The sequence below is a fragment of the Mytilus californianus genome, unplaced genomic scaffold, assembly GCF_021869535.1.
Source record: "Mytilus californianus isolate M0D057914Y unplaced genomic scaffold, xbMytCali1.0.p SCAF_5, whole genome shotgun sequence".
Classification (NCBI taxonomy): domain Eukaryota; kingdom Metazoa; phylum Mollusca; class Bivalvia; order Mytilida; family Mytilidae; genus Mytilus; species Mytilus californianus.
This window is the reverse complement of record NW_026262701.1, coordinates 15,887,792-15,912,807: the sequence shown is the minus strand read 5'-3', so window position 1 is coordinate 15,912,807 and position 25,016 is coordinate 15,887,792. Positions and strand designations below refer to the sequence as shown.

Here is a 25,016-nt window from a genome sequence, read left to right as displayed (position 1 = left end):
TTACATACGGAGTATATATATCCCAGTTGATACAATATTCCAGGGCTTGTATTTCCTATCACGATTTCCTTGAAAGAGGTGTACTGCTCACAAGGAAGCTATTAAACCAAGAGTTCCAAGTGGTGAAATTGAAATAATCCCTTCGTAAATTTTACGGACGCCATCACGAGTTATGAAATATTGTATCACATATGACAACGGATATGTTCCAGTTGTCGTAACCTCAATCCTGTTCTCTTTTCCCCGAATGTGACCTACCGTATAAGACTTATCAACGGGTGTATACTTTCATGAGCAACACGACTGGTGCCACATGTGGCACAGGATCTGCTAACTCTTTCCGAGCACCTTAGATCAACTCCGGTCTTTTGGTGGGATTCGTGTTCGGATTTTTAAAACCTGTCATATAGATTACACTGCTTGCGTAATTGGAATAAACTTGTAATAGTGTTAATTTCCAGACAATTTTAACAATTAAAAATATCATGCAGAGGGTGTGAAGGGTTGAAGGGATTTTCAAAAAGCTCTGATAATGTGAATCTAGGTTAAGAATTCTTATAAGGATGTTCGTGAAAATATGTTTCCAAAATTGTCACCTTATGTTTTTAGTTATAATCATATACCTTTTGGTTATTTGTGTCATTTTTAGTGATGTCTAACTGACGTATATCTTAGAGGTATTTTTTTTTCGTAAATATGTTCCAAAAAAGAGGTGAAAGATACCAAAGGGACAATTAAACAGATAAGTCGAAAATAAACTGATAACGCCATGGCTAAAAAAAAAGGGGAAAAGACCAACAGACAAACAACAGTTGTTGCTCATGTTAGTACAAACCCGGTAATAAGTCTAATTCAGTAGGTCACATTTAGGGAAAAGGGGACGGGATTGTAGTTACGACAATTGGAACATATTCGCTGTCATCTGTGAAACGGACCTTCGAAAAAGTCTAACCAAACAATTGCATTACAAACATTCGCACAACTCTTACAAAATAGATATACTTTTCTTGTTTCATTTGAATTAAAAAATAAAAACCATTGTTTTACTCATTCGTTTGATAAATTTGCGAAATGTTCCATATTGTAAAATAGTTGGTCCAATCATTAGTTTCCGATTTATGATTTCGTTATAAACACATAAAAAACTGGTACCAAAGGAATATCGAGGCAACAGAAGTTTACAGATTTTCAAAACGTCAATCAATCCAAAATACAAAACACCAAAAGAAAAACTTTTGGGTGAATCGCATGAACCACAAACGGAGTGAAATGTTCATTGATAGGGTAAGAGCCTTAATAAACGTTCATTATATTAAACTATAATCCTGGTACCTTTGATAACTATAGTGTTAACAGCCACTTTCCCCTGAAACTGTATCTGTATCGGTTACCCTTAAAAACAATCTTTATCTCATCAGTGCAGACTTACAAAATGAATAATATCATGGTACAGGTACTAAGTACCCTTTTCTTTTCATGATTGTTTAGAAAACTCATATATGTTACCTCGGTTAGGATTTGCGATATTGTCTATCTAATATTTCGCAGAATGGTATTTGTATAAGACCTTAGTTTGATATATATTTACTTGCACTTTTTTTCCATTCGATTGCATTTAAGGCGTTTCTTTTTCTTTAAAATTAAAGTCAATCCAGCTTTTAACATCTTACGTTCGAAAATACTTCAAAATAAGTAAGAATTAAAATCATGATAATAAATATAAAGTCGGATCCAGTAAATAAACAAACTCATCAAAGATACCAGGCTTATAATTTTGTAGCGCGTTTCGTCTTCAAACGACTCATCGGTAACGCTCGATTCAAAAAAGTTAAAAGGACAAATAAAGTAAAAGGTTGAACAGTATTGAGGAATACAAATTGCTAAAGTTTACCAAAAAAAGACTAAGTTAATCTATTCCTGGGGTAGTAAATCCTTCGTATTTCGAACAATAATTTTTTTTTGTGCATATAACTTACCTCAGCGATATCTATTCTCCCATCAGAATTTTCATCAAAGGCATTGAGTACTAATTGTTTTGCATCTTCTAAGGCAGTTGGTGATAAGACCTGAAAATTCAAATCGTTTTGCGTAAATGTTGTGATTTATAGTTCTAAAAACGAAATTCAACAAAACAAATCACAGAAATATAGCGGTCAACGAGTGTAATGTTTTATATCATTCGTCAAGTTCTTCCCAAGATAAAATAAACTTTTAGTAAATTTAACGGAGACTAAAAACCTGATATCACCACGAAATTTCTAAAGAACAAAAACACATTTATTAAGAATATGTGTCCATAGGACACCATGCCTTAATCACATTATAATATTGCACGGTGATATCTAATTTGAATTCTAATATGACGTGCTTCTTCCGCTTTCTAAACAACACCGTGATAAAATTCTTGATATATCTATACTTAGCGCGGACTCAGAGATGTACATATTGGTGACTGTTACTATTTACCTCCCACGTAAATCCACATGTATCGTAACTTATGTGCAAACACTATGTCAATTTCGTTGTGTTCAAATTGAAATTGAAAAAAAAACCTACAGAATTGTTATTCCTATTCTAATGCATAACAAAAAGAATTAATGCACAAGAGCTTAAAAAATATATAAAATCAAAATAAAATAAAATTCCGCGAAATTTCATGAATGATCTTGGCGCATTAACGTCATGTCATAACATGACATCATACGAATGAAAATTCTCAAGCTGAATGTTTTCCGTAACGAATACGCCCTACATTCGGATAATATTGCATTAAAATGGAGTTTTGAGGTAGGTGTTGTTTCATTTTCTATTCTATTGCATTATTCGCACATTTGAGGATTTCAGCAAGTCAACATGGCGGCTCACTCCTTACTTACGACATGTCAACTCTGGATTTGACAGTAAATAGTAGCCAACGAAAAACAAATGTTGGATTAAGAATTATGAGAATTGAACACATTTTTTCTAGTTGTTATTAAAGAAATAATTCATGTAAAACTTAGATTTATTTGAAATTTGTAGCTTTTATCTTACAGAGGGTAAACTAGAACAGCCATACACACGGCAATCTTACCTTCGCTTCAATTTTAAAATTACCGTATTTGTCTTATTAGAATCGAAATAATTCATGGAAGCCATAGATTTGTTGGACATTTACACATAGCCTGGGCCATGTGTAAATGTCCAACAAATCTATGGCTTCCGTGAATTATTTCATAAATATATGTAAGCTCACATTATAACGAATATTTTTACTAACTCCAAAATCAATGTGAGCACAATTTCATGTTAGACTACCTTAAATCAAAACTTTGACCTAATAGGAAACGAACGAAGGGATTGTCTAAATGACGGATGGACGTACAGACCAGACAAAATAAAGCATCTCACTACTGTAAGCGGGGCATAACAACGATCATCACCCAGTAGCTTGTTTTAAAAGTAAATCGTCCTATTCTCCTATTATCTCAATCATTAGAAAGATAAAAGATAAGGATAAAAATGCTTATTTTACATCAGTACATTTTTTTTTCGAAATTTCAAACTTCCATAGTTATCTAATGAATAATGATATGAATGATATGTAATGGACTATAAATACATGTAATATAAACGATAATTTTATATACCAATCTCTTTAAAAGTATAACAGCTTGATTAGGTTTATAGATTTTTGTGTGTTATTTGATCATTATATATCGAATGATTAATTGCAATACTTGTAACTGTTTGGAGCGATGTTTGTGACTCTCTTCTTGCTTCTTCTCGTATGATCTTCATTGTTCTTATGAATCCAAATATAAAACCATAGAGACAGTTACAATTGGTTTCCGTTGAGAAACATAATTAATATCAACGTGACAACAATGCAAGGAATAATTGGAAAAAGAAACAATAATTCAAGATCAGATATCGTTACTAGTAATGCATATCTGTCGAAATAATTCAAAAGTCACAAACGTATATTTCCATAGTAACAATGGGAAACCCAGAGGAAATTTCTGAACTATGACAGTTGAAAATTGGCAAACACTAAGTAATGCTTCTACAGGAAAAACTACTGTTTATATTAATTATCCTATATTGTTAAAGAAACACCGGAAAACTATGAGGGCAATTTATCAAAACTAATAAGACAGTTCAAGCCTGTAATTCAAATTGAAATAAGTAAAACAAAATAACACAGATTTATATATTGATATAAGTACTATATTAGCAAAACTAAAACTTCAGCATATAATCTCCCTGTGAATAGAGATACGACGATAAACTCTTTGGACAAGTTACAACATTAACAATTACTTAAAAGAGATGCAAGAAATTGCACTGTAAGAATTATAAGCCATTAGAATGAAAGTTACAAGACAAATTCTTTCAAAATGTTACAGCGAACACTTACACTGGTAAACTAAATGCAGAATGCGCAAAAACCATTAAAGCTTTAAACATTGTATACATTCTAAAAATATTGTGAGCAATTTATATTCACATTTTGCATTGTAGGTCAACAACATAACAATGAAACAATACCCACCCCCTCATTATCTGTCAGGCTATTCTGACCATGTTTTGGTCGTTCTTAATTGTCTTATTTCGTTCGTTCATTCTTTTCGAAAGAGTCGAATGTTTGTGGTTGATATGGTATGTTGGAGCAGTATCTGCTTACCCTTCCGGAGCACCTGAGATCACCCACGGTTTTTGGTGGGGTTCGTGTTGCTCAGTCTTTAGTTTTCTATGTTATTTTTGGTGTACTGTTGTTTGTCTTTTGGTCTTTTTCTCTTTTTTTGCCATGGCGTTGTCAATTTATTTTCGACTAATGAGTTTGAATGTCCTTTTTGGTATCTTTCGCCTATCTTGTACGGTCAAATATGTTGTTGATATCTGTTATTCATCATATGTATTATTAACTTGGCAATTTCAAAAGCGCAGCAACAGCTGCCAAATAAACCGATTTTTACAAACCCCAGCGATGTTATCATCTAATCAGCGAAGAAAAAACAGTATTGCATTTCTATATAAGTGTAATTACCTATCTTGTGACAGCGGTTTATCATAAATGAAAATCTATAAAACTAATCAAGCTGTTATAACCATTAATGATATAGAATTATACACTATAGCTTAATACAGATGTTTGTATAACAGTTTCTTGTATCAACTTCTAGATAAATATCACCTAAGTGGAACGACTTGTGTCACTAAAGAGTATATGCAATTTAACTACAGCATATCAAGCGGCTGGTTGATTTCGTTTTATCTTTGAAATTTGTCTTAATCAAAATCGGTACATATATTAGAATTTAAACATAACTACAAACACTTTTATACGAACAAATTATCGTCCGATTTCTGAAGCACTCAACATAAAATGTGATTATTGTATGTTGCAGTTTTCATAAATAATGTTGACTGATCTTGTTTCTGTTTGAAACGGGATGGGAATGGGGGTTATGTAATAACTCGTTGCTTGGATTATCATTCAATCATCATTAAACTGTTATTTCTTTTTCAATCAGGATTTCTTGAAAATTGCTATATTCTAGCACATTATAAGTCTGAAACTGCCAATTTAGTCTTATTATAATCCGACAAATCTGAACATGAAATATTAAAAGTACTAATAGAAATTTTTTCCATATCTTCCTGGCAGTAAATCAGCCATTTGTTTTAATAGGTTAACTACTGTTGCCTAACAAATTTCAATATCTGTTTATTTCAGTTCAAAATATTTGATTTTGAAGTAAAGCTTATTATGTCGTCAGGAATTGTGACCTCACTCAAAATATCATATTTTTGCAACAATTCGTCCATATGTGTTAAAATATGATATAATATTTGTACAAATGTAAATACAGTGATCTTGGTGAAATTTAAATTATAAAGTTGTTAGGAAAATCAATAAATATATTTCATTATTTGAAAAATTATAACCGTATATTTCATATGATGGATGAATTATGTTCTATGGTGTCATTAGCGGTGTGAAATAAAGCTTATTATTGAAATGTTCTCTTATCCATGATTTGTCAAGGGATTAGAACCAGAAATATAGAATTTTATTTCGGGAAATTATATTCAAAGTACTTCAACATACTGACACGCGAAAGATGATTTTATATACGAATATGGAAACCTGTTTTATTCATCTGTTAGGTAAATGGTAACGCTTTGATTGCTATTTAAATTCTTCACCGACAATAGTAGTATTATGAATTTTCACGGGAACCATCAGTTTGTACAGGTTTATTCTTACGCTTTTCAGTTACTGTCATTTAAGTGAGTTTTGTGTAATGTGATAAATTATTACAACAACGACCTGTTGTCACCTAAGTTACTCCAATTCTAGATGAAGAAGACAAAATAAGGTAAAATACAAATATGTATTAATATGATTTGTATGAAACCTCAACAATAATACGTAAAAAGGAACAACGGTTATCGCTAAAAATACCGCACGGCACAATAGTCCACATCAATCGCCAACATCCAACGAAAAAACATACACACACGGAAACGAACAACTGATGGTTCAGATAGTCTGACTTGATACAGTTGGTTAAGCAATGTCTAATTCTTAAACACAATTAGCTAAGATTTCAGTTTCATGAAAGAAATGTTTCAGGTCAAGATTCAAGAAATAAATCAAACATCATAAACAGATTCATGCCACCGATTTGGCACTTTTCATTCAATTTCCACTCTAATCTCATTTATATATGTACACCGTGATTGGATCCGTTGTGATAGAGTACCGGGTACGTTTGTTGCGAAAATGTAAACGTAATGATAAAAGTTCTTCATTTAAGTCGGTTTCATGGAAGTGGTTGAATTGAATGAGGTAGTCGATATTTAGTTGTATATCTACATACATTATTATCAAGAATGTTGTATGCAAGGGGTTTATATCAAACACCGTTTTTCCTACCATCGGGTTTACATTACTACTGGAAGATTCGCCAAGTATCAAGTGCATCGGTGATGGCAATGATTTAAAAAGATAAACAGCAGTTTCATAAAATATGTTATTATGAGTAAACACAGGTTGCAACTTTTTTATATTACAAAGTCGTTTGACTGCCTTATGTAAACTTGAATTTCAGTAATAATTCCTAATTGATCCTGGAAAAGAGGGTACGAGGTGTCACATCATAAGGTTAATACATTATATTGTGCATACTTTCTGGTATATTTCTCTACTTGAATTTCCTGGGTTTTTTAAATAATTTAAACGTTAAATGCTGAAAACAATCCATCACTTTATATGACACTGCTGTAACTAATTTAGAAATCAAATTAAGTCCCTAAATGATTAATTTTCTTTATCTAATGACGTCATCGTTATTGGATTTAAATGAACAAAACCAACAGGTTTAATTTCTAGGTTGATTTAAACTTTGCTAAAATTGTACGTTAGCTGTTTCGTGCAAGTTCATTTAAATCATGTCAATTTTCAATTTCAGATTCAGTTATGACTTACAGGGTAAAGAAAAATATGTCACTGCGCAATGTTAGCACAGCTTACCCGATTGTTTTTTATTTAAGTAGTTTCATGTCTAAAACGATCGAGCAGACAATATACGAATGATAAGAGATATATGAATGCAATGCAACTTAGAAACACCAGCTCAATGGAGACAACATACCACGAACAAATAAACATCTACGCGACCAGAGCAAGCAATGCCAGCAGTACGCAAAACGTTGCAAGAGGAAAATGGTATATTTTATAAAGCATTAAATCAGACATTAACAAAATAACTACACGGTTAAACTAGAAAGAGTCCTAAGGTGTATCAAAATTGCAATAGATTTGACGGCTTTTCCCCATAACTGTAATGAACATAGAATATGAGATTATGTGTGGTATACAATAGATGTGGCATAGTATATGTCGATTTCCTTTACAGATATAGTGGTCGCACGTTGAGTTTATGGCAATGGGTTAGCAGCATCAGTAAATGGTCATCATTCAACAATCGATTTACGAAGAAAAAGGTATAATTTTGGGATTACGTACAGGTTACGAAATTTGCGTTTTATTCCGTTTTATTCGACGGAACTATTGCGTGATCAACTGCAATAAAATCTACAATTAACTCTCTACTTTCAATGTATTCTAAAATAAACACTTAATTTTCTTGTTAAGTAATGATCGAAAGCATTTAATCTAATTTATAAATTATTAATTGACTTCGTAATCGTATTTTTGTTTCATTACAAAGAACGTGCGGTAATATACGAATTAATCTACATATTTAAGCATGCAACAATAAAATAGGTAATTAATCTTATGTAAGGTTATAAAAGCTTAAAATATAGTAAAGGTTGGTTTTAGAAAAAAGAAAGAATATACGACTTGATGTACAGTATTCAATGTATGAGGATGTATTGTAAATGGTGCTTTATCGACATATTTAATTGCATATACCGATCTTGAAATTTGCCCTATAGTCCTCAACAAGAATATTCAGGCAGGAACTGAACCCCTCACAATGAAAATTAATAATATAACTTTTACATGACAGTGTTACCCTCTGTCATGTTTTATTTTTTATTTACAGTTACTGCTATCAAACACCAAAACAATGATAGTCATGGTTGTTGCAAAACATAATGTATTTTGTCTCAAGTGGTATAATATTGCTGAACTTTGCGTTTAATATTTAAGTGCAATGACGCTTTTATTATACAGTAACAAATATTTTTTGATACAGTATCAAATATTTTCTGATACAAAATCAAATATTTTTTTTAACAGTACCAAATATATTTTGATACAGTACCAAATATTTTTTGATACTATACTAAATATTTTTTAATACAATACCAAATATATTTTGATACAGTATCAAATATTTTTTTGATACAGTGCTTAATCATTACAGTGTGCTTTTATCAAAACAGCTTAACATAAAAAGCGATTGAACTTTTCATGATGCAATCTTTTTTCAGTCAGTTGTTCATAATGTTATTCCGTTCATGTGTTCGGAAGCTGAATATTGTATCCTCGTTTTACAAAGAAATCATTTTTGTTATATGATTTGCATATATACAAATATTTGAATGTAATTGGTCCGTTTGAATTCTTTGCTTTGCTTTAAACTTCGATAAAGCTTGTTGACTCAACTATGTAAACACTATGTCGATTTAATTATGAAACATTCATATGCGATACACATGAATGGAATCCTGTGGTTCTAAGAAAGTTGAAATTAAAAGCAAAAAAATAAATGTTAGGTTGAGATTTACGATTAATCGCATTTTTTCTTCCGGAGGTTATTGGTGTGTACACTGGGCGGCTGACTCACAAACCTTACATTAACTAATGATTTTATGAGTCAGTTGACCAGTTTACACATTAATCACCTCTAGAAAAAATGGTGTTATCCTATAATTCATAATAAAAAAAAATTGGTACTATGTTATAAGTACAATTAGGTTACACTATGTACTTAAACACAGATATGTAACTGATAAAAGCACCGTCTGCGTATAAAATCACATCATCTCTTTCAAACATGTGTTTTCCATATACATGTACCACCAGTGAAATTATTGTCTACGAACAATAGTTACATAAAAAATATTGTTATACTTATAATCGTTTATATATGAATAAGGCAGATTTCAAAACTGTTTTTTTTTTGTTATACTTATAATCGTTTATATATGAATAAGGCAGATTTCAAAACTTTTTTTTTTTTCAACAAAACCGATTCTCCATAATATCATTTTGTTGACGATTTTAATTTCACCCATGTCGTCACCGGATATGTTTCGCGGTCTTCTCTAGATATGAATAGATAACCCTTATTCTTTTTTCAAACTCAAATATTCAAATAAATAAGAGGGAATTCTCCAAAAATCACATGTATCTTTTCTATTTATTTTAAATGTTTTATCTCTTTAATCCGATATATAATATAAGACATCCCATCTTGAAAACATAGAAGAAATTATTATAGATCTGATGACTGAGGAACAGAAATTTTCGTTTTACTATATAGCCATTCACCGATGTGTGAAAGTTTTATAAAAGTGACAACGAGTAAACATAGTCGTTGTGATAATGCTTCTTCACACCACAAAGCGACTTGAGTAATTAGTTTAAACAATAAAATAGGATTAAGGAAACCCAGGTGACAGCCCTAATCTGATTTTTCGTACATAACACTCACAATGCCGAAGACCTATCGGCCAATTATTGGGTTCGAGGTACAATTAGCAACCTGCGAGCGGTGGAAATACCATTCAGAGTTACCATCGTGGGAAAATCTTTCTATATGCAGATGTATATTTAATATTTATAGTTGTTTAAGAAAATGTCTATAGAAAGGCTTTGACTTAAATGTGATCGATAATTGTTTATTACAAATACCTCTATATTCATTTCAAGAGCATACGCATTATTTTTTACGATTACGTTTGGAAGAACATAAAGACACTGGAAAACATTTAAAATTGCCTGCCTCAAAATTCAAAGTACTGAAAATTTATAAAGCTGATGTATTTCAGTTTTAGATTACATAATTTCCCTTATGGTTGTGACCGGCTATATATTTCGCATACGGAGAGATGTTTTTCGTAGCACACTGAACGGAATGTGATATGAATAAGTGATACGAAAAATGCGTTAATTCGGTGGGTCTATCCTTCAACATGTTCAATGTGTGATGAAATTGCGACATTCCTATTACCTATTCCTTTAGGTTAATGAAGACTTCTCAAAAATGGACCCTAGACAGTTGAGATTTGTTATTTCATCATAAATATCGCATATTTTATCTCAAAGTATTCCTTTTGTCAAATTTGATCCCAACTTGAAGTGTAAACCAGTTTCAAAACACGTCAGATTTAACAGTAGTTTTGGTTACTCTTACAATATTATCAATACAGTAAACTGACTTATATTTGAAGTGAAGCTTCGTGAATATTTTTTGTTCCCATAAAAGAAATATGTTTAACAACTCATGATAAGTGGATATCGGCTGTGATATCAACTCTCGATATGAAATCTATAAATGTGAAACCATACCAATCTAATTTAATACTATAACATAGGACGAGATTTAGGAAAATCAAATTAGACAAGTATCAGATTAATTAATAATATCTATCGAGTTTCAATAGATAGGATTACTTAATAATTCTGCAAGTAGAAGCCTTACGAAAATTCTTGTCTACATTAGCAATTAATCTGCTTTCATCATCAACCCATTTATTATAAAACATACATTAGCAAAGAATTCAACAAACAAAAAATGAAAAAAAACAGATTTCTATGTATATTATTATAGTGGTCAAGTCAATAGGTAAAATGCATAAATCCGACAAAGAAAAAAAGCATATTGTATGGGCAATAATTTATATCGGGAGTTGTCTGACGATTTCAGTCTAAATAGATAATAAGAGAAACTTGACATTTTTTGCATTTTTGCCTCGACAAATTGCGTCTATCTAAGCCACGCGGACATAATTTTTGCTTGACAGTTATAATCGATCCAATTTTTGAACGTTTTTGACCAAATTTGGTATAAATTGGCTCAGCAATATCAGAATTTTTTTTTTAAATGTCAACTCATTGTCATGTCTTTACATGTGGTGCCAGTCTATTGTTTTCACCTCTCCGTATCTTCAAACGCCTGTTTGATATTGTTGCAAATGAAATAGTGAACCTGTCTCCAGTCATTTAGGTGTATTAAATTTACTTTTATTCTTACTACAGTAAAATCATAAGCTTTGAAAAGGATGCCATAACGAACACTGCAGAAGGATCAACAATACATGATACAAATTAGTAAACATAATCATAACCATCAATCTACACGATATAGGAGTTATTCTCCCTAAATCACGTTGATATCCATTGTGGTAGCCCTTTTGTATCTTTCGTCTATTTTTTTTATTATCTTGAATACTATTATAGATACAAAATGTGCATACAAGCTTTAAGCATATAAATCGACAAAAGAAGATCTACATATAAGTTAATATGACACAAAACTTCAATCAACTTCTTTCAAGAGTCATTGCCCTTACATGACAAATTTTGACAAATTTAAATGCTTTTACCTTATATCTTTAGAACTATTATAGAAAGACAGAAACGTTAAGCAGCAAATATTTTTAGTGTTACAATGTCTACAAATAAGGAAAGAGATAGGAATCGTCAATTGACTCCTTATTAGAGTTCTTATCCTTAAATGACAATGTTTACCAATTATGTTTTAGCTTTTATCTTGAAAACTATAATTGATAGGCAGAAACTCTTTCGAACAAAACTAATCAACAATACAAGATCTACATATAGTTAGGTATTGTCCTTAAAAAATGTTAATATATTTTTTTCCATATCTTATTGAAATCTGTACATTTGTTAGTTTAATACATCGAATACCGCTTCCGTATCCCGGCCTCGTTAACATTAGTAATGACATTTATATATATACAGGAGTTAGTGGTTGTTAGTAATATACATTTAATATAATATACCAGTATAAAATAACATGTAAGAAATACAAAGTTAGATGCCTACAGATAAGAGGGTCCAACATAAATGTTTAATATATTAATAAAAATACAGAATTTCAGAAATGTACAGTTTATGTAGTTTTAGTTTATCCAATTATTTGTTTTCGGTTCTTGTAGGAGATGTATCCTTTAAATGAGAAGTTGTACCCATTTTTGCGGGGTTTTTTTCTGTTGTCTTGTAAACTATAAAGAAAAATGTTCAACAAGACACAATTGACGAATACGTCAGTATAAAAAATTGGAGTTAATTTCTTATTAGAGCTGTCGGGTCATAAATGATACCTTTTTACTAATTTAAGCAGTTTTACCTACTATCTCGAAAACCATAATATATAGACAGAAACTGTAAAGAGTAATGATGATAAGCAATACAAGATTTGAAAATATAGTAATTGACAGATTTTCAATGCACTCCTTATTGCGCGTTTTGCGTTTTGCCCTTTTCTTTGAAATTGCAACAGAAAGAGAGACATATTTTACAAGCAATGATGGACAGTGCTAACTTTAAGAAAACATGAAAGAAATGTTAATTGACTCCTTATTTTTATAAAACTAGACCATACCCGCGACATCGCGGGTCCGTGACTGAATTAAAGAACCTATAGGCCTAATTTTTAGCCTGGATTTTTAGAATTGGTATTGTCATTTGGTAAAGTCATGCTGAATATATGGTGCACAGTTATTCCCTGTATAATGAAGTTCAGGTGTGATTATTACCCGTTTTTATAGCAAATCCTAAATACACCGTTTGGTTGTGCGCCTGACAGAGGTGGAACGTACAGATTAGGTAACAGGGATCAGGTAATCTTGTGACATAAACTATTGTAATCGGTATCGGTTTCGACCCGGAACTGGTTAATTATTGGTAATATTAATTATGTGGAAAAGAAAAGGGCCTGGAATGGTGTAAATTGTAATCTACACCATTGTCCTATATCATTTATATATAAGTTAAATACTGCGGGCAGTACGTCGACTGAGCATGCGCGAAAGTGTATAAGACACGGATCGATAACGGTCTCCGAATTTGGATATTTTCTCAAAAATTGACGTTTTCTGTGGAAAAAAGATTGTTTCAAAGACAAATTTAGATAGTACAAAACACTACATTTATACGTCATATTACAAATATTTCCGACTTTGTATGGTTTCAGAGGAGTTGCGGCTCAATGAAATCGGTCTCTTCCTTTAGTAGTATAGATGACTATGTATACCCTATTCTTACCTAATGTATTTAAAAATTTCGAACTCCAAGGTAAATTCAAAAGGGTAGAGTCTATAAAACCTGACACAAACAAACGCTCGAAAATGTCAAACAACGGAACGAACGGAAAATAACTGTCATATTCCTGAAAAAAGTGTGTGTAGTTGATAGTACATACAGTTTAGTAAATCATAATGTTCATATACACTTTCCAAATAATTTGGATCCAGCAGCCAAAACTGTGTAAACAAAAATCACAGACATACAAACAAACTTACAAATTAATATGACAAAGACGCCAGCAAAATATGTTTGTAGTTGATAGTACTTACAATACAATAAAACATAATTTTCTATACATGTGAAACTGTAAATAGGAAACATTAAACTTTGTCTTGATATTCTTAAGTCTTGTGTGAGCGACGTAGCCTTCTTGGATTTTCTGTGCCTAACTGTGATTATAACGGACGGATTCAAGAAAACAGATATTATTGGTTCATCTTTGACTTTAATAAAAGTAGACAGCTATAACAAATGACATGCGTTTCAAATAAAGTAAAGGTTTTAATAATATATTTTATTTATTATTTATTATGTATGTATTTCATTCTGTCTTATGTGTTCATATCTCAGATTGAATAAACTACAACTTTCGGTGTTAATGGATGTATCAATGATGGATCCTTTTATTTGAAGCTTTGGATCTATGGAAATAGATTAACCTATATATGTTTCTAAACACGATATCAAAGTTCTTTATTTCAGTTGAAATGGCGATTTGACACGAAGAAAGAAAAATCGTAACCAACACTTATTAAAATAAATTAGTTGTTATAAAAGACAGCAGAGCATCGCGTATACAAAAATCCATTTCACTTTATCGGTCGGAAATGATGGATGTTCTACTAGGGTGAACACCTATCATTGTCTATTATTATTTCGTTGACGATACAATTTGATTAATATTCTTACCCATTAGTAATACTAATCAAGATACGTTAAGTGTATATTTACAACAAGAATTGGAAGTTCCAAATTTTAAGGTGTAATGAGGAAGAAAAGATAGAATATGCAATCTGCTAAGAAGAAAAAAAAACACTAGCTCAAATCCGGAAACTTCATATTCCAAAATAGATCAATTGCGTTCAAATCTTGTACTTCTAAATTATTTATATATTTTTTTTTAATTACACAGAATTTTTCGGATTGCCATTTCTTTTATATTTTTGGTGTATTTTTGGTTTTCTGCGGGAGAATAGGTGATAATTTTTTGTGGGTGTATGTTTTTTTGTGTATTTTTTTCGGGGGAGAGGAGTCAAAAAAATCTTCCCTATCTTCCCTATTCCTGTTCTGTTTAACATATAAAATCTTCTAAAATGATAAAAACTATTTATGTCTTTTGAATCATAATTTTGTTTTCAATAGCCATGTACAATAGAATGTAAAATATTGATGTAACAACTTAACTTAGGGTTAATTGCAATAGCAAGCAACAGTGACGCAAGCATTTACAATTCACAAATGTTCATTATCAATTTATACGCATATTATAATTCACGATTATTTGTTGGAACAATAATTGACAATATTTCGCTTAAAAAGATCCTATTTCAAAATGAAAGATAATCAATAAGAAAATCTTCAAAGAGGGTGGTAAAGGGTTATTTTCGTACAACGTGTTTTGCCATTTTTATTTCACGTGCAGCCGTGAAAAAGGTTCGTTATTCACCGTGTTTCGTGAAATCGGTAAAAAGATCAACGTGCAAGAAATTTTTAATTGTTCGTTCATCGTGAAATGGCATTTTTATTTCGCGTTCTTCCGTGTAGATACCCCCCCCCCCCCCTTTTACGCCCCTCATCAAAGATACCAGGGTTCTACTTTTGACGTCAAACGCGCTTCTTTTCTATATCAGAATCACCAGTGACGCTCGAATCAATACAGTTGGAAGCCAAAATCAAGCACGAAGGTGAATAGCATTGAAAACCAAAAATTCAAAAACTCGTTTAAAATATCGCTAAGATCGTCTATGCCTGGGAGAAATACAATGATGAAATTGTGCACCAAGTAACTAAGATTTTGATTCTCCAGCTTATCTTAAAAATTATGGACTGATCGCTGCCAATGGGAGACCGTTGTTTGATAATGCGTTGTTTTTTTTTTTAATGTAATGCTCCTTTTTTAAGAAGCACCGTTTGTCCAAACGACAGTTTTTATACGCCCGTTTACAGGGCGTATTATGGTATACCGTCCGTCCGTCCGTCCGTCCGTCGTCAACATGTCGGACAATAAATCAAAAACGCTTTAACCAATTTGCATGAAACTTTGGTGAATTGTTTATATCTATTGACGTGAGCTACCTTTCGATTTTTATAAATTGTAGATTTTACGTTTCCAAGTTATGGGATTTTATTCATAAAAAAGGGGATTTTCCAGTTTTCGGACAATAACTCAAAAGTGCTTTGAGCATTTTTTATGAAACTTTGGTGACTGTTTAATATTTTTTTAAATAATCTCCCTTTAGTTTTTTTTTTATAAAGTTCTGATATGACATTGAGGAGTTATGGAACTTTGAAAAAGCGACGGGCGTATCATGCGCTCATGGCTCGGCTCTTTATTCCATATGTCGCTTGATCAGATTGTGGAAAAAACACCAAATATTAAAATTCTTTCCATTTCATAGAACACCTCAAAGCAAAATTATTCCTACCTCAGTTAGCAATTAGATGCAATACATTTATTTGAAATTATCGTGTACATTATACCACTAGAGGTTGGTATCAAATAGAGGATAATCTCCCATAACATGCCCAGGAGTAATCAATTAGGATCAATGGTTAAACGCGCTTTGATTAGATAAATGTAGACTGAAAAAGTATATTCCTTTCTAGACATGATGCGATGTAGTCCTTGGAAAACTGTATGAACGTTTGTCTATTGTTGAAGACCGTGTGTTGATCTCTAGATGTCTTTTTATTTATGTTTTTGTATGTTGCTGTCTGTTTGTTCAGTGTTTGGGCTTGAGTGCATCTGGTGAAGTTAAATCCAGAAAAGACCTTCGGAAGCACTTAATTTTTACAGTGTTATTGTAATTTTCTAGCACTATGTTGATTACACTGCTACTGGACTGCTTGTCCTCATAGGTATCATCCGGTCGGTAGTCCGTGCTTTGGTTTTGTCGTGATTAATAACATGCCTATCGGCAAAGTTGACCTGAGATGGATTTTACTATTATTTTATGTCTCTTATGTTATATAGCTCTTCAACTGTTTCGGTTCTTATACATCATTGGCTTAGAAATATTCGGCTTAGAGCGTTCCTAATAAAGTTTAATCCAGAAAAGCGCTCCGGACGCATGGATTTATAAACAGTTGTTTTAATTTTTTTACATAGATAAAAGAAATATTTGACAATCCTAAAACTCCTGAAAATAGCTTTCAAAATTAGTATGCATTAGTAGAATAGAACAACTCATTTAAAATCGTTCAAAATCCAAATTACAGACTAGATAAATAATTGTCAATCCTACAAGGCCTTTAAATGGATTTTGAAATAATTTTGTATCATCAAAATATAAACATTCATTTGAAAATCAGTTAAGAAATCTGAACAATCATATGAAGAACCAATATGTATTCATGTTTTAGTTAATTGAAATAGTTTGCACCCAATCAAACTTACACTAATGTCCTAATTACAATAAAGAAAATCATAACGCCTTAACCAAAACAAAAATTGGCTGAAAAAATAAAAAAATATCATGATATATATTTGAATAAACCTTTGTTACAAACATTTTCGTAAACAATTGATTAATACTCCTTAGTTTGTATAAGATTCTAACCGCCCTCAAATAAATGTATTGTGTAAGAGCAAATTGCTACCAACCTCAGATGATTGGTTAATTTAATATACCATTACGATTTCTGTATGATGGACCCTTATAAACATGGATCTTACTGTTTCGTACAAATTAAAGCGCATTGCCAAACATTCAAGAAAAATACTTGTATTAGAAAGCTAAGGTGAATTACGACCAGACCTGGTTGTATTATACAATGGTATTTCCTTTAGATTTATCATCCGAAGGTGCATCAACTATAACACACGACTGTCGTCGTTACTTAACATAGGCAAATAAACTCATCATAGATACCAGGATTAAAATTTTGTATATGCGCCAGACTCGTGTTTCGTCTTCAAAAGACTCATCAGTGACGCTCGAATCAAAAAAAATTAAAAAGGCCAAATAAAGTACAAAGTTGAAGAGCATTGAGGACCAAAAATTCCTGAAAGTTTTGCCAAATACAGCTAAGGTAATCTATTCCTGAGGTAGAAACTATAGATGGGATGACTTCCAATGTTACCATTAAGAACACCTGGCTTTATGGCTACTTTGTTAGAAACAACTTTTCATCTTACCACATATAAATTAGACAAATTCTGACAATTCATGCAAGGCTATAATTGTATTCACAATTTGGGTGCACAATACTCTATTAGTTCATCACTTATGGTTGGTGGCCATTATTGTTATCAATCAAATATGTCAACATTCAAACAAGAAAAAAAAAACAAATTCTGGAAATAACTTGTTTTGAATGTAGAAAATAACGACGGAGATAGATAGTGGGTGTCATTAGGACAATTACATTCGAAGCTAGATAATAATCAAAGTTAAAAAAAAGACAAGATATTTTCCATGTATCTGACTTTGATCATCAGAATTTTATGTATCACAAACTTGAACGTTTAAAACTACTATTTTCAGGCTGTGATTTTGTAAACCTCGGACACCTAAGTCTGGTCCTATTTCCCGTTGTAAATATTTATGGAAATTACTTACTATTCCCCATTTTTTTTTTTATATAAAATGTATCCTATTTGTTCCTCAGTGTTTACTATGATACCATGTGTATCAGAATAACTTTTCTATGTCTTATTAACTAACTAGTATTCATATGATTTTCATGTATAAATAAGTGTTTATAATATATATCAAATTCAATATCAACCAGAATCAAGACATGTAGGGTTAAAAATTCAGCTGCCTTCCAAGGATAAGCCATCAAAATCCATTTCTTATTTCATATAATTATTGTTTTCTTAAATGTAGAAGGCACAGTTAACGTGTATACGAAGTCATCGGGTGGTTACGAAGTCCGAGAGGTTTATAGGAAAAAGACCTCTTTAAATGCTTGTCCTACTTATCACGTTTATTATTTAGACCTTCAACCATTGTGTAGAAATAAAAGTAAACCATTTCTCAAATAGAACAGTCATTTTGCTTTACCGTAAAAATCAATTTCCCCTGTTTGAATTTAAGTGGGTTAATCAGACAGGCGACGAGCTTTATCAAATGGAAGGTGTTTTAATGTAAACGATGTTAAAGTCGCCGTTGCCATTCGGCTAATATAGTCTAACATAAAACCATCAAAGAAACTAGGATTAAACCTTTTACATAGCTACTTGAATATGAAAAGATTAATCGATCTACTATTGTTAATCAATAAGAAACACTTCATGAAAAGCTTCAGTTTCAAGGATATCGTCGAACATTAGCTATGAAAGGCGGTTCGCTTTACTTCCTTTTCTTTATAACTGCTATAATCATTGCTTTATGGCATTCGGAGATGGGGAAATTTACAACCGTCAATTACTACCTGTTAGTAGATAATGTCAACATAAAATAGTTCAAAGCAGTGGCAAAAAAAAAAGCAAAAATCGTACTCATAATTTTCGAAAGGTTTTATAATATTAAAAAAAAGTTTATATGGTCAATAAGACAACTATCAATCATAGCCCGAAGGACTCTGGTGTAAATAAATAAGGCCTCATTTCGACCTTCCAAAATGAGCTAAACCTATACCGTATGCTTTAAAAGACACCGGCATGACTAAATACGAAGTAACAAAAACAAAAAATCTATCAAATGACATTCTGTAGATCAGCTATTCGTAAGAAAATATTAGTATTTTGTCATCAGAATATTTTCCCTCATACAGACACAGAAGATCAGATCACTATTTAAAACTGATATTTATAGGTTTTAACAACACGTGAAAATTGGATATCGCTTGATATCAACTCGAGTTATTTAATTTCAATACAAAAATAAACAAGCCTTCGGCGAGTTTACTATTACTATTTAGATCAAATACCGAGTGTTGATATCAAGCGATATCCAATTTTCATGAGTTGTTAAATCCATTTTTCTTGTGGTTAACACTCTCATTCTGTTAAATCAAACATCCAAGAATCGTTGATCTAGTCTTTTGCACATACCAGTATAACATCATATGTCCTGTTCTGGCGTCAAACATTAACAGCAGACATATTAAAATTTTGTGCACGCTTCAGAATGTAATGAAATGAAACAAAATAAGATTTTTAGGTGAAAACTTTGAGTGTTTTGTATATTATTCAAGAAATCATGTATGTCCGTTGCCATGCACGAAATGTACATCGTCTTTACATTTGAAAACCATCAATAACCTAACGAATAGCCAATAGAAATGTCGTAATATGGTCTCATGGTTCTGGATAAGCCAATCAAATCAACGCAGTTTTCGTATCACTTTTTCGTATCACATTCTGTGCAGTGTGATACGAGAAATATATCTTCATGCAAGAAATAGACAACATGCCACAACCATAAGAGACCTTCTAATTCAGAACTTTGTTTCATCATTTTACCTAGTTATGTAATAAGAAAAATTCATAGTCCAAAAGTATTTGCCTCAATATTAGTTATCTATTTTGATCTTATAAAAAGTTATGTAGGAATACAATAACAATTTTAACGACTGATGATTCCCTTCCGACGTTGAGGATGAAAAACAACGCCCTTATATTTTGAAATGAAAATTCGAGGCTCATATGCGAGCAATGTGACCATATTGTTATGAGACATTTTAACATTGTCCAAGACCGAACGGTTGTATTTCACTAGGGGACCGAACTATCGTCTTTATTCTCAAATTGATTTGCCAGAATGTTTAAGGATCTTTGTGAAGAATTGTTGATTACTAGTATCGTATAGAACATTCGAAAGTAATTATATTGGCTTTTTTATCTGTGCTTTCGTATTATTCAAAGGTAATTCCAGAAATTCCAGAGAGTTCCACTATCTCGAGTTAAGAAATAAAAACTAAATACTCCCACAATATGTTTTGCGTTTGTACAGGATGAAAAAGTAGCCAACACCGATTTTTATTTGACGAAAATACTATACCGATATGCTGAAAACTGGGATTCAAGTACATTCCTACATAACATCACGTCAATTAGGATGACGAACCTTCCTTTTCGTATTTACATTAGATAATCTCGTAGATGTACAAGTTTCCATAATAACTACAGTAAACGTTGCTATTTATGATATCGGTATCGTCTATTGTTGGAGTGTTAAAAAAACTACTTTGACGGTTCATGTTATTTTAAGGAACAGCGTGTCTCTGTTGATTTTTTACTTTGTGATGCATATTCTGCAGATCAAACTTGGACCAATTTATTCCTTATTTGTATTCCATTAGAAAAAACTATTAATCAACGTTACAGCTTTGTTGATAGTATTGGCAGATAAATTCACATTAATATTCTGATTAACTTCTGTCTGGTCCTTCTTTCCTACAGAAGTCTTTTTTATCTTTTAAATTCTAGATGAGTTAATTGAACGGCTATGCGTATTAACTTAACGTAGACTCTGAAAGTCAAGTATAATTAACAGAAAGACAGGCTGTTGTAATTTGTATACATTTCATATACACCTATTCAGTATTGTCATTTGTAAAGAAGACATAGTGTCAAAGTTGTCTGAAACAATTCATTTATTTTCACGGCTACCTTAAGTTAATAGACATGTCTTATTGGTCCAGGTTATTTGTGTTGGTGCTAATGACAAAATGAAAACCATTTTAGTTATCAACTACTTATAACGTATTTGAAATGTTCAGAGCGTCTCGAAATTGCAAAAATTTTCCTATTTAAATTGTTGGTGATAGTCCATAAACTTTTCACTGCAACTATTGTCTATAAAGTATACATATTATTTGTTTCTTTGATATATATCATTATTTAAATTCATTCCAATGTTATAGACATCAACTATATCTTATTTCTACATTTGTTCTTTCATTCTTGATCTGTCATATCAAGATTTCTTGATAATTTTTTTTTTCAATTTTTTTTAAACGTCTCTGGTCATTTTTACTAAGAAATATCAAACAACCAAAAAATAGTCGCCTATCTTCTTTGTAATATAATCTGAGGAATGTTATTGTTTAAATCATGTCATTCAGTTCAAAGGATCGTTTCATGTATGACAATAAAGAAATGCAACAGATTTCATTAACAAATGTTAGGTAAAAATCAATTCAGAATATCGGATTTCACCTGAAAAAAAATGGTAAAATCTGTAATCTGTGAAATTACAAATCAGCAAGCAATAAAAAAATTCATTTCTCACTGTTTACAAAAGAATAAACATGTTAATACGAAGGATAATTCTTGTAATTCAATTACATTATCCAAATAAGGGGAATTTGAAAAATCACTTGGGAATCAGATTTTTTTATATTACTCCAAAGCAAATATAATGTACGTGTTACAATGATGAATTATTAACAGGTCAAAACACACAACAATGACAAATAGAGAAAACGCTACTTAGTAAATTGTATTCAATAGAATTCCAACTTCTATATATTTCATTTTCCTATATTATAATATCAAGACAAATTGGAGCTTTATTTTTAACAACTTGTAATTTAAGATGATGGAATGCAAGTACCGAGGGTATCGTAAGCTCAGTAGTCAGTGCCTATAACAAACCTTTCTTAAATTTAAAAAGACACTACGGGCCAATCTTACCTAAAATGGATATAGCTTTTCTGTTTATGTCCATTTTGATCATGTAGCACTCCTATATTTAGGTACATGTAGTAATACATGCTTGGATTTTTAAATATTGGTTTGTAGTTCCTGCTGAAGTGAAAGCCAGAAACGCTCCGGGTGAACCAAATTCATAAAACGTCATTTTAATTTTCTAGCACTGGGTATATACCGCGGCTTGATGGATAGTTTCTCCTTGAGCGTATCATCAGTTCAGTTGTAAGTGCTATGGTAATGACATGATTTATAACATACTAGTAACTTTAATAAATTTTCTGTTTAAACATTTTGAAAAGAAAAATTTAAGAATCTAAGGTTCAATCTCACTCGGATAATGTTGAGTTTTGGTGGATTTGACCTTTATGATAAGGTCCCTATTAATGTATGACTCATCATGTATTTGAGTAGTTATAAGGCCGCGGCTTTTAAATTCTGATAAAAATGAATCCAGAAAAAAAATGCTTTAGAGGCACCAAATTTATAAAGTGTCATTTTTAATGCCTTCAAATGATCTCTTCAATAGGTTTGTCCCGATTGAAGTTTTAAGTAATATCAGATTTCAAGTTTTCAAGTGTGTCCTATTAAAACATACTTAGAAATTGTACCAATGTTACCATAAGCTTTTTACTTTAGCATTACAAAATATGAATATATATTAATCATACAATTAAACTGTTTTATATACGAGGAAAACTAATTCTCACATCAATTATTCAGTATCGCTAACAAACATTTGTGATTTGTTACAATATAAGTGTAGCATTTTGCGAATTAAATTCAATATTAAAATTATGCAATAAATACTGGAAGACATTCGCAAGAAATTTTTGATTAACAATATACCTGTTGGTTATCTACTCACTTGATTTTATGCCTGTTTATGAAAATTGTCAAAAACAAATAAACTTTGTTCCTAAAATAATAAAATTGATGCAAGGTTTTCCTATTTCCGACAATTAAATATCGCCAAAAGAGACATATATGTATCTTTTTATTTATGTATTCTATATTCACCTTTAGGGATCTAAGTAACTTTACGCACTTAAATTGCGCCAGTATGGATTCAGAAGATGTTCCTGAAATGGTTCTAAAATTATAATGTGAAAAGAGTCATAGTAACTGTTCTGTAAGTGGAAAGCTTCGATTGGGAGAGCAAATCATTCGTTTCTTTAGGTGTAAATTTATTTCCAGTTAACTGAGGGAATTGAATAACAAATTTGTTAACAGTTAAAAAATATATGCCAACACAATAAAATATCATGTTTATGTTCGGATCATATTTCTGCACAAGTAAAAGATCATATTTCTACATTAGTAAAAGATCATATTTCTACATAAGTACATGTTGTAAATGATCATATTTCTACATTAGTAAAAGATCGTATTTCAACATTAGTAAAAGATCATATTTCCACAAATTAAAACGTCAATACGCCAGAGAATAAAACTGTTGGTCTGGTTGAAAATTCGATACTTATAAAAGGAGGTATTAAATATCATAAAGCAATGCAACAGCAATCAAACAACACTAAAAGACTCTAGAGGTAAACATATGGTCACCAAGAATAGGAAGTGCCATATCATTTTTCAAACTTTCAATCGGTGTGTATCTAGAAATGTTGTGAATAAATTGATTAGAGACAACAACAGATCCGTTATCCTCATTAATAGACAAAAACACATTCAGAACCAACCAATTTTAACTATTGGCGATAAGGTTTCTCAAACGGTAATGCAAATGAACAGACTGTGGTTTTGAATAGTCAAAGCAGAATCAATTTAGGGTTCGTGAAAGAAATATACATTGAATCTAAATTCAGAACAAATTAGGAAAATTCGTTGAAAGTTAAACATACGTTAGCTATCTTAGTTTCAACGATTTTTTTTTTTAAATACAAAATATATTGAAATAGGTCTCTATTTTCTTCATTTAAGTCAGTTTATTTCAAATAAACGTTTCTATCATGATTATGTAAAAGTATTGTTTATCTGTTGTTCCGTAATCGAATACAATTTAGTAAATAAAAAGATATGATGGTTGTACGGAGCTTTATTTGAGAAGAATATAGTGACAGATTTCGGACATATAAAATTCTGTTTAGATCATATGTTGTCGATCCCGGCATGCCTCTACACGTACCGACAGCAGCGTCATTTGCCATTCCAGGCATTGCAACATGCTAGTTTTCCACACTGAGTCAACCTAACCATGCCAGCTCTCATGGGAGTCTGTCGACAGCCAGAAGAGCTGGCGCACAGAACTATTATTGTGCATGCCATATAAACGTTAATCATTTGACAGAACCAGGGGAATTACTCACATGGCAGAACCAACATAACATTTATACATTTTATTACAATAGGAATCTGATATTTGTTTTATTGCCCATT

General features: G+C 31.4%; 1 protein-coding gene across 6 annotated transcripts in view; it reads right to left on the bottom strand.

Moving 5' to 3' along the window:
• Window positions 1-25,016, bottom strand: part of LOC127701080 (calbindin-32-like) — a 69,304-nt gene that overhangs the window by 33,377 nt on the left and 10,911 nt on the right. For all 6 annotated transcript variants that reach the window (XM_052204879.1, XM_052204883.1, XM_052204880.1 and 3 more), the window contains exon 3: window positions 1,977-2,066. In XM_052204879.1, the coding sequence (XP_052060839.1) occupies window positions 1,977-2,066 (90 nt within the window). The remainder of the gene's footprint in view (window positions 1-1,976; window positions 2,067-25,016) is intronic.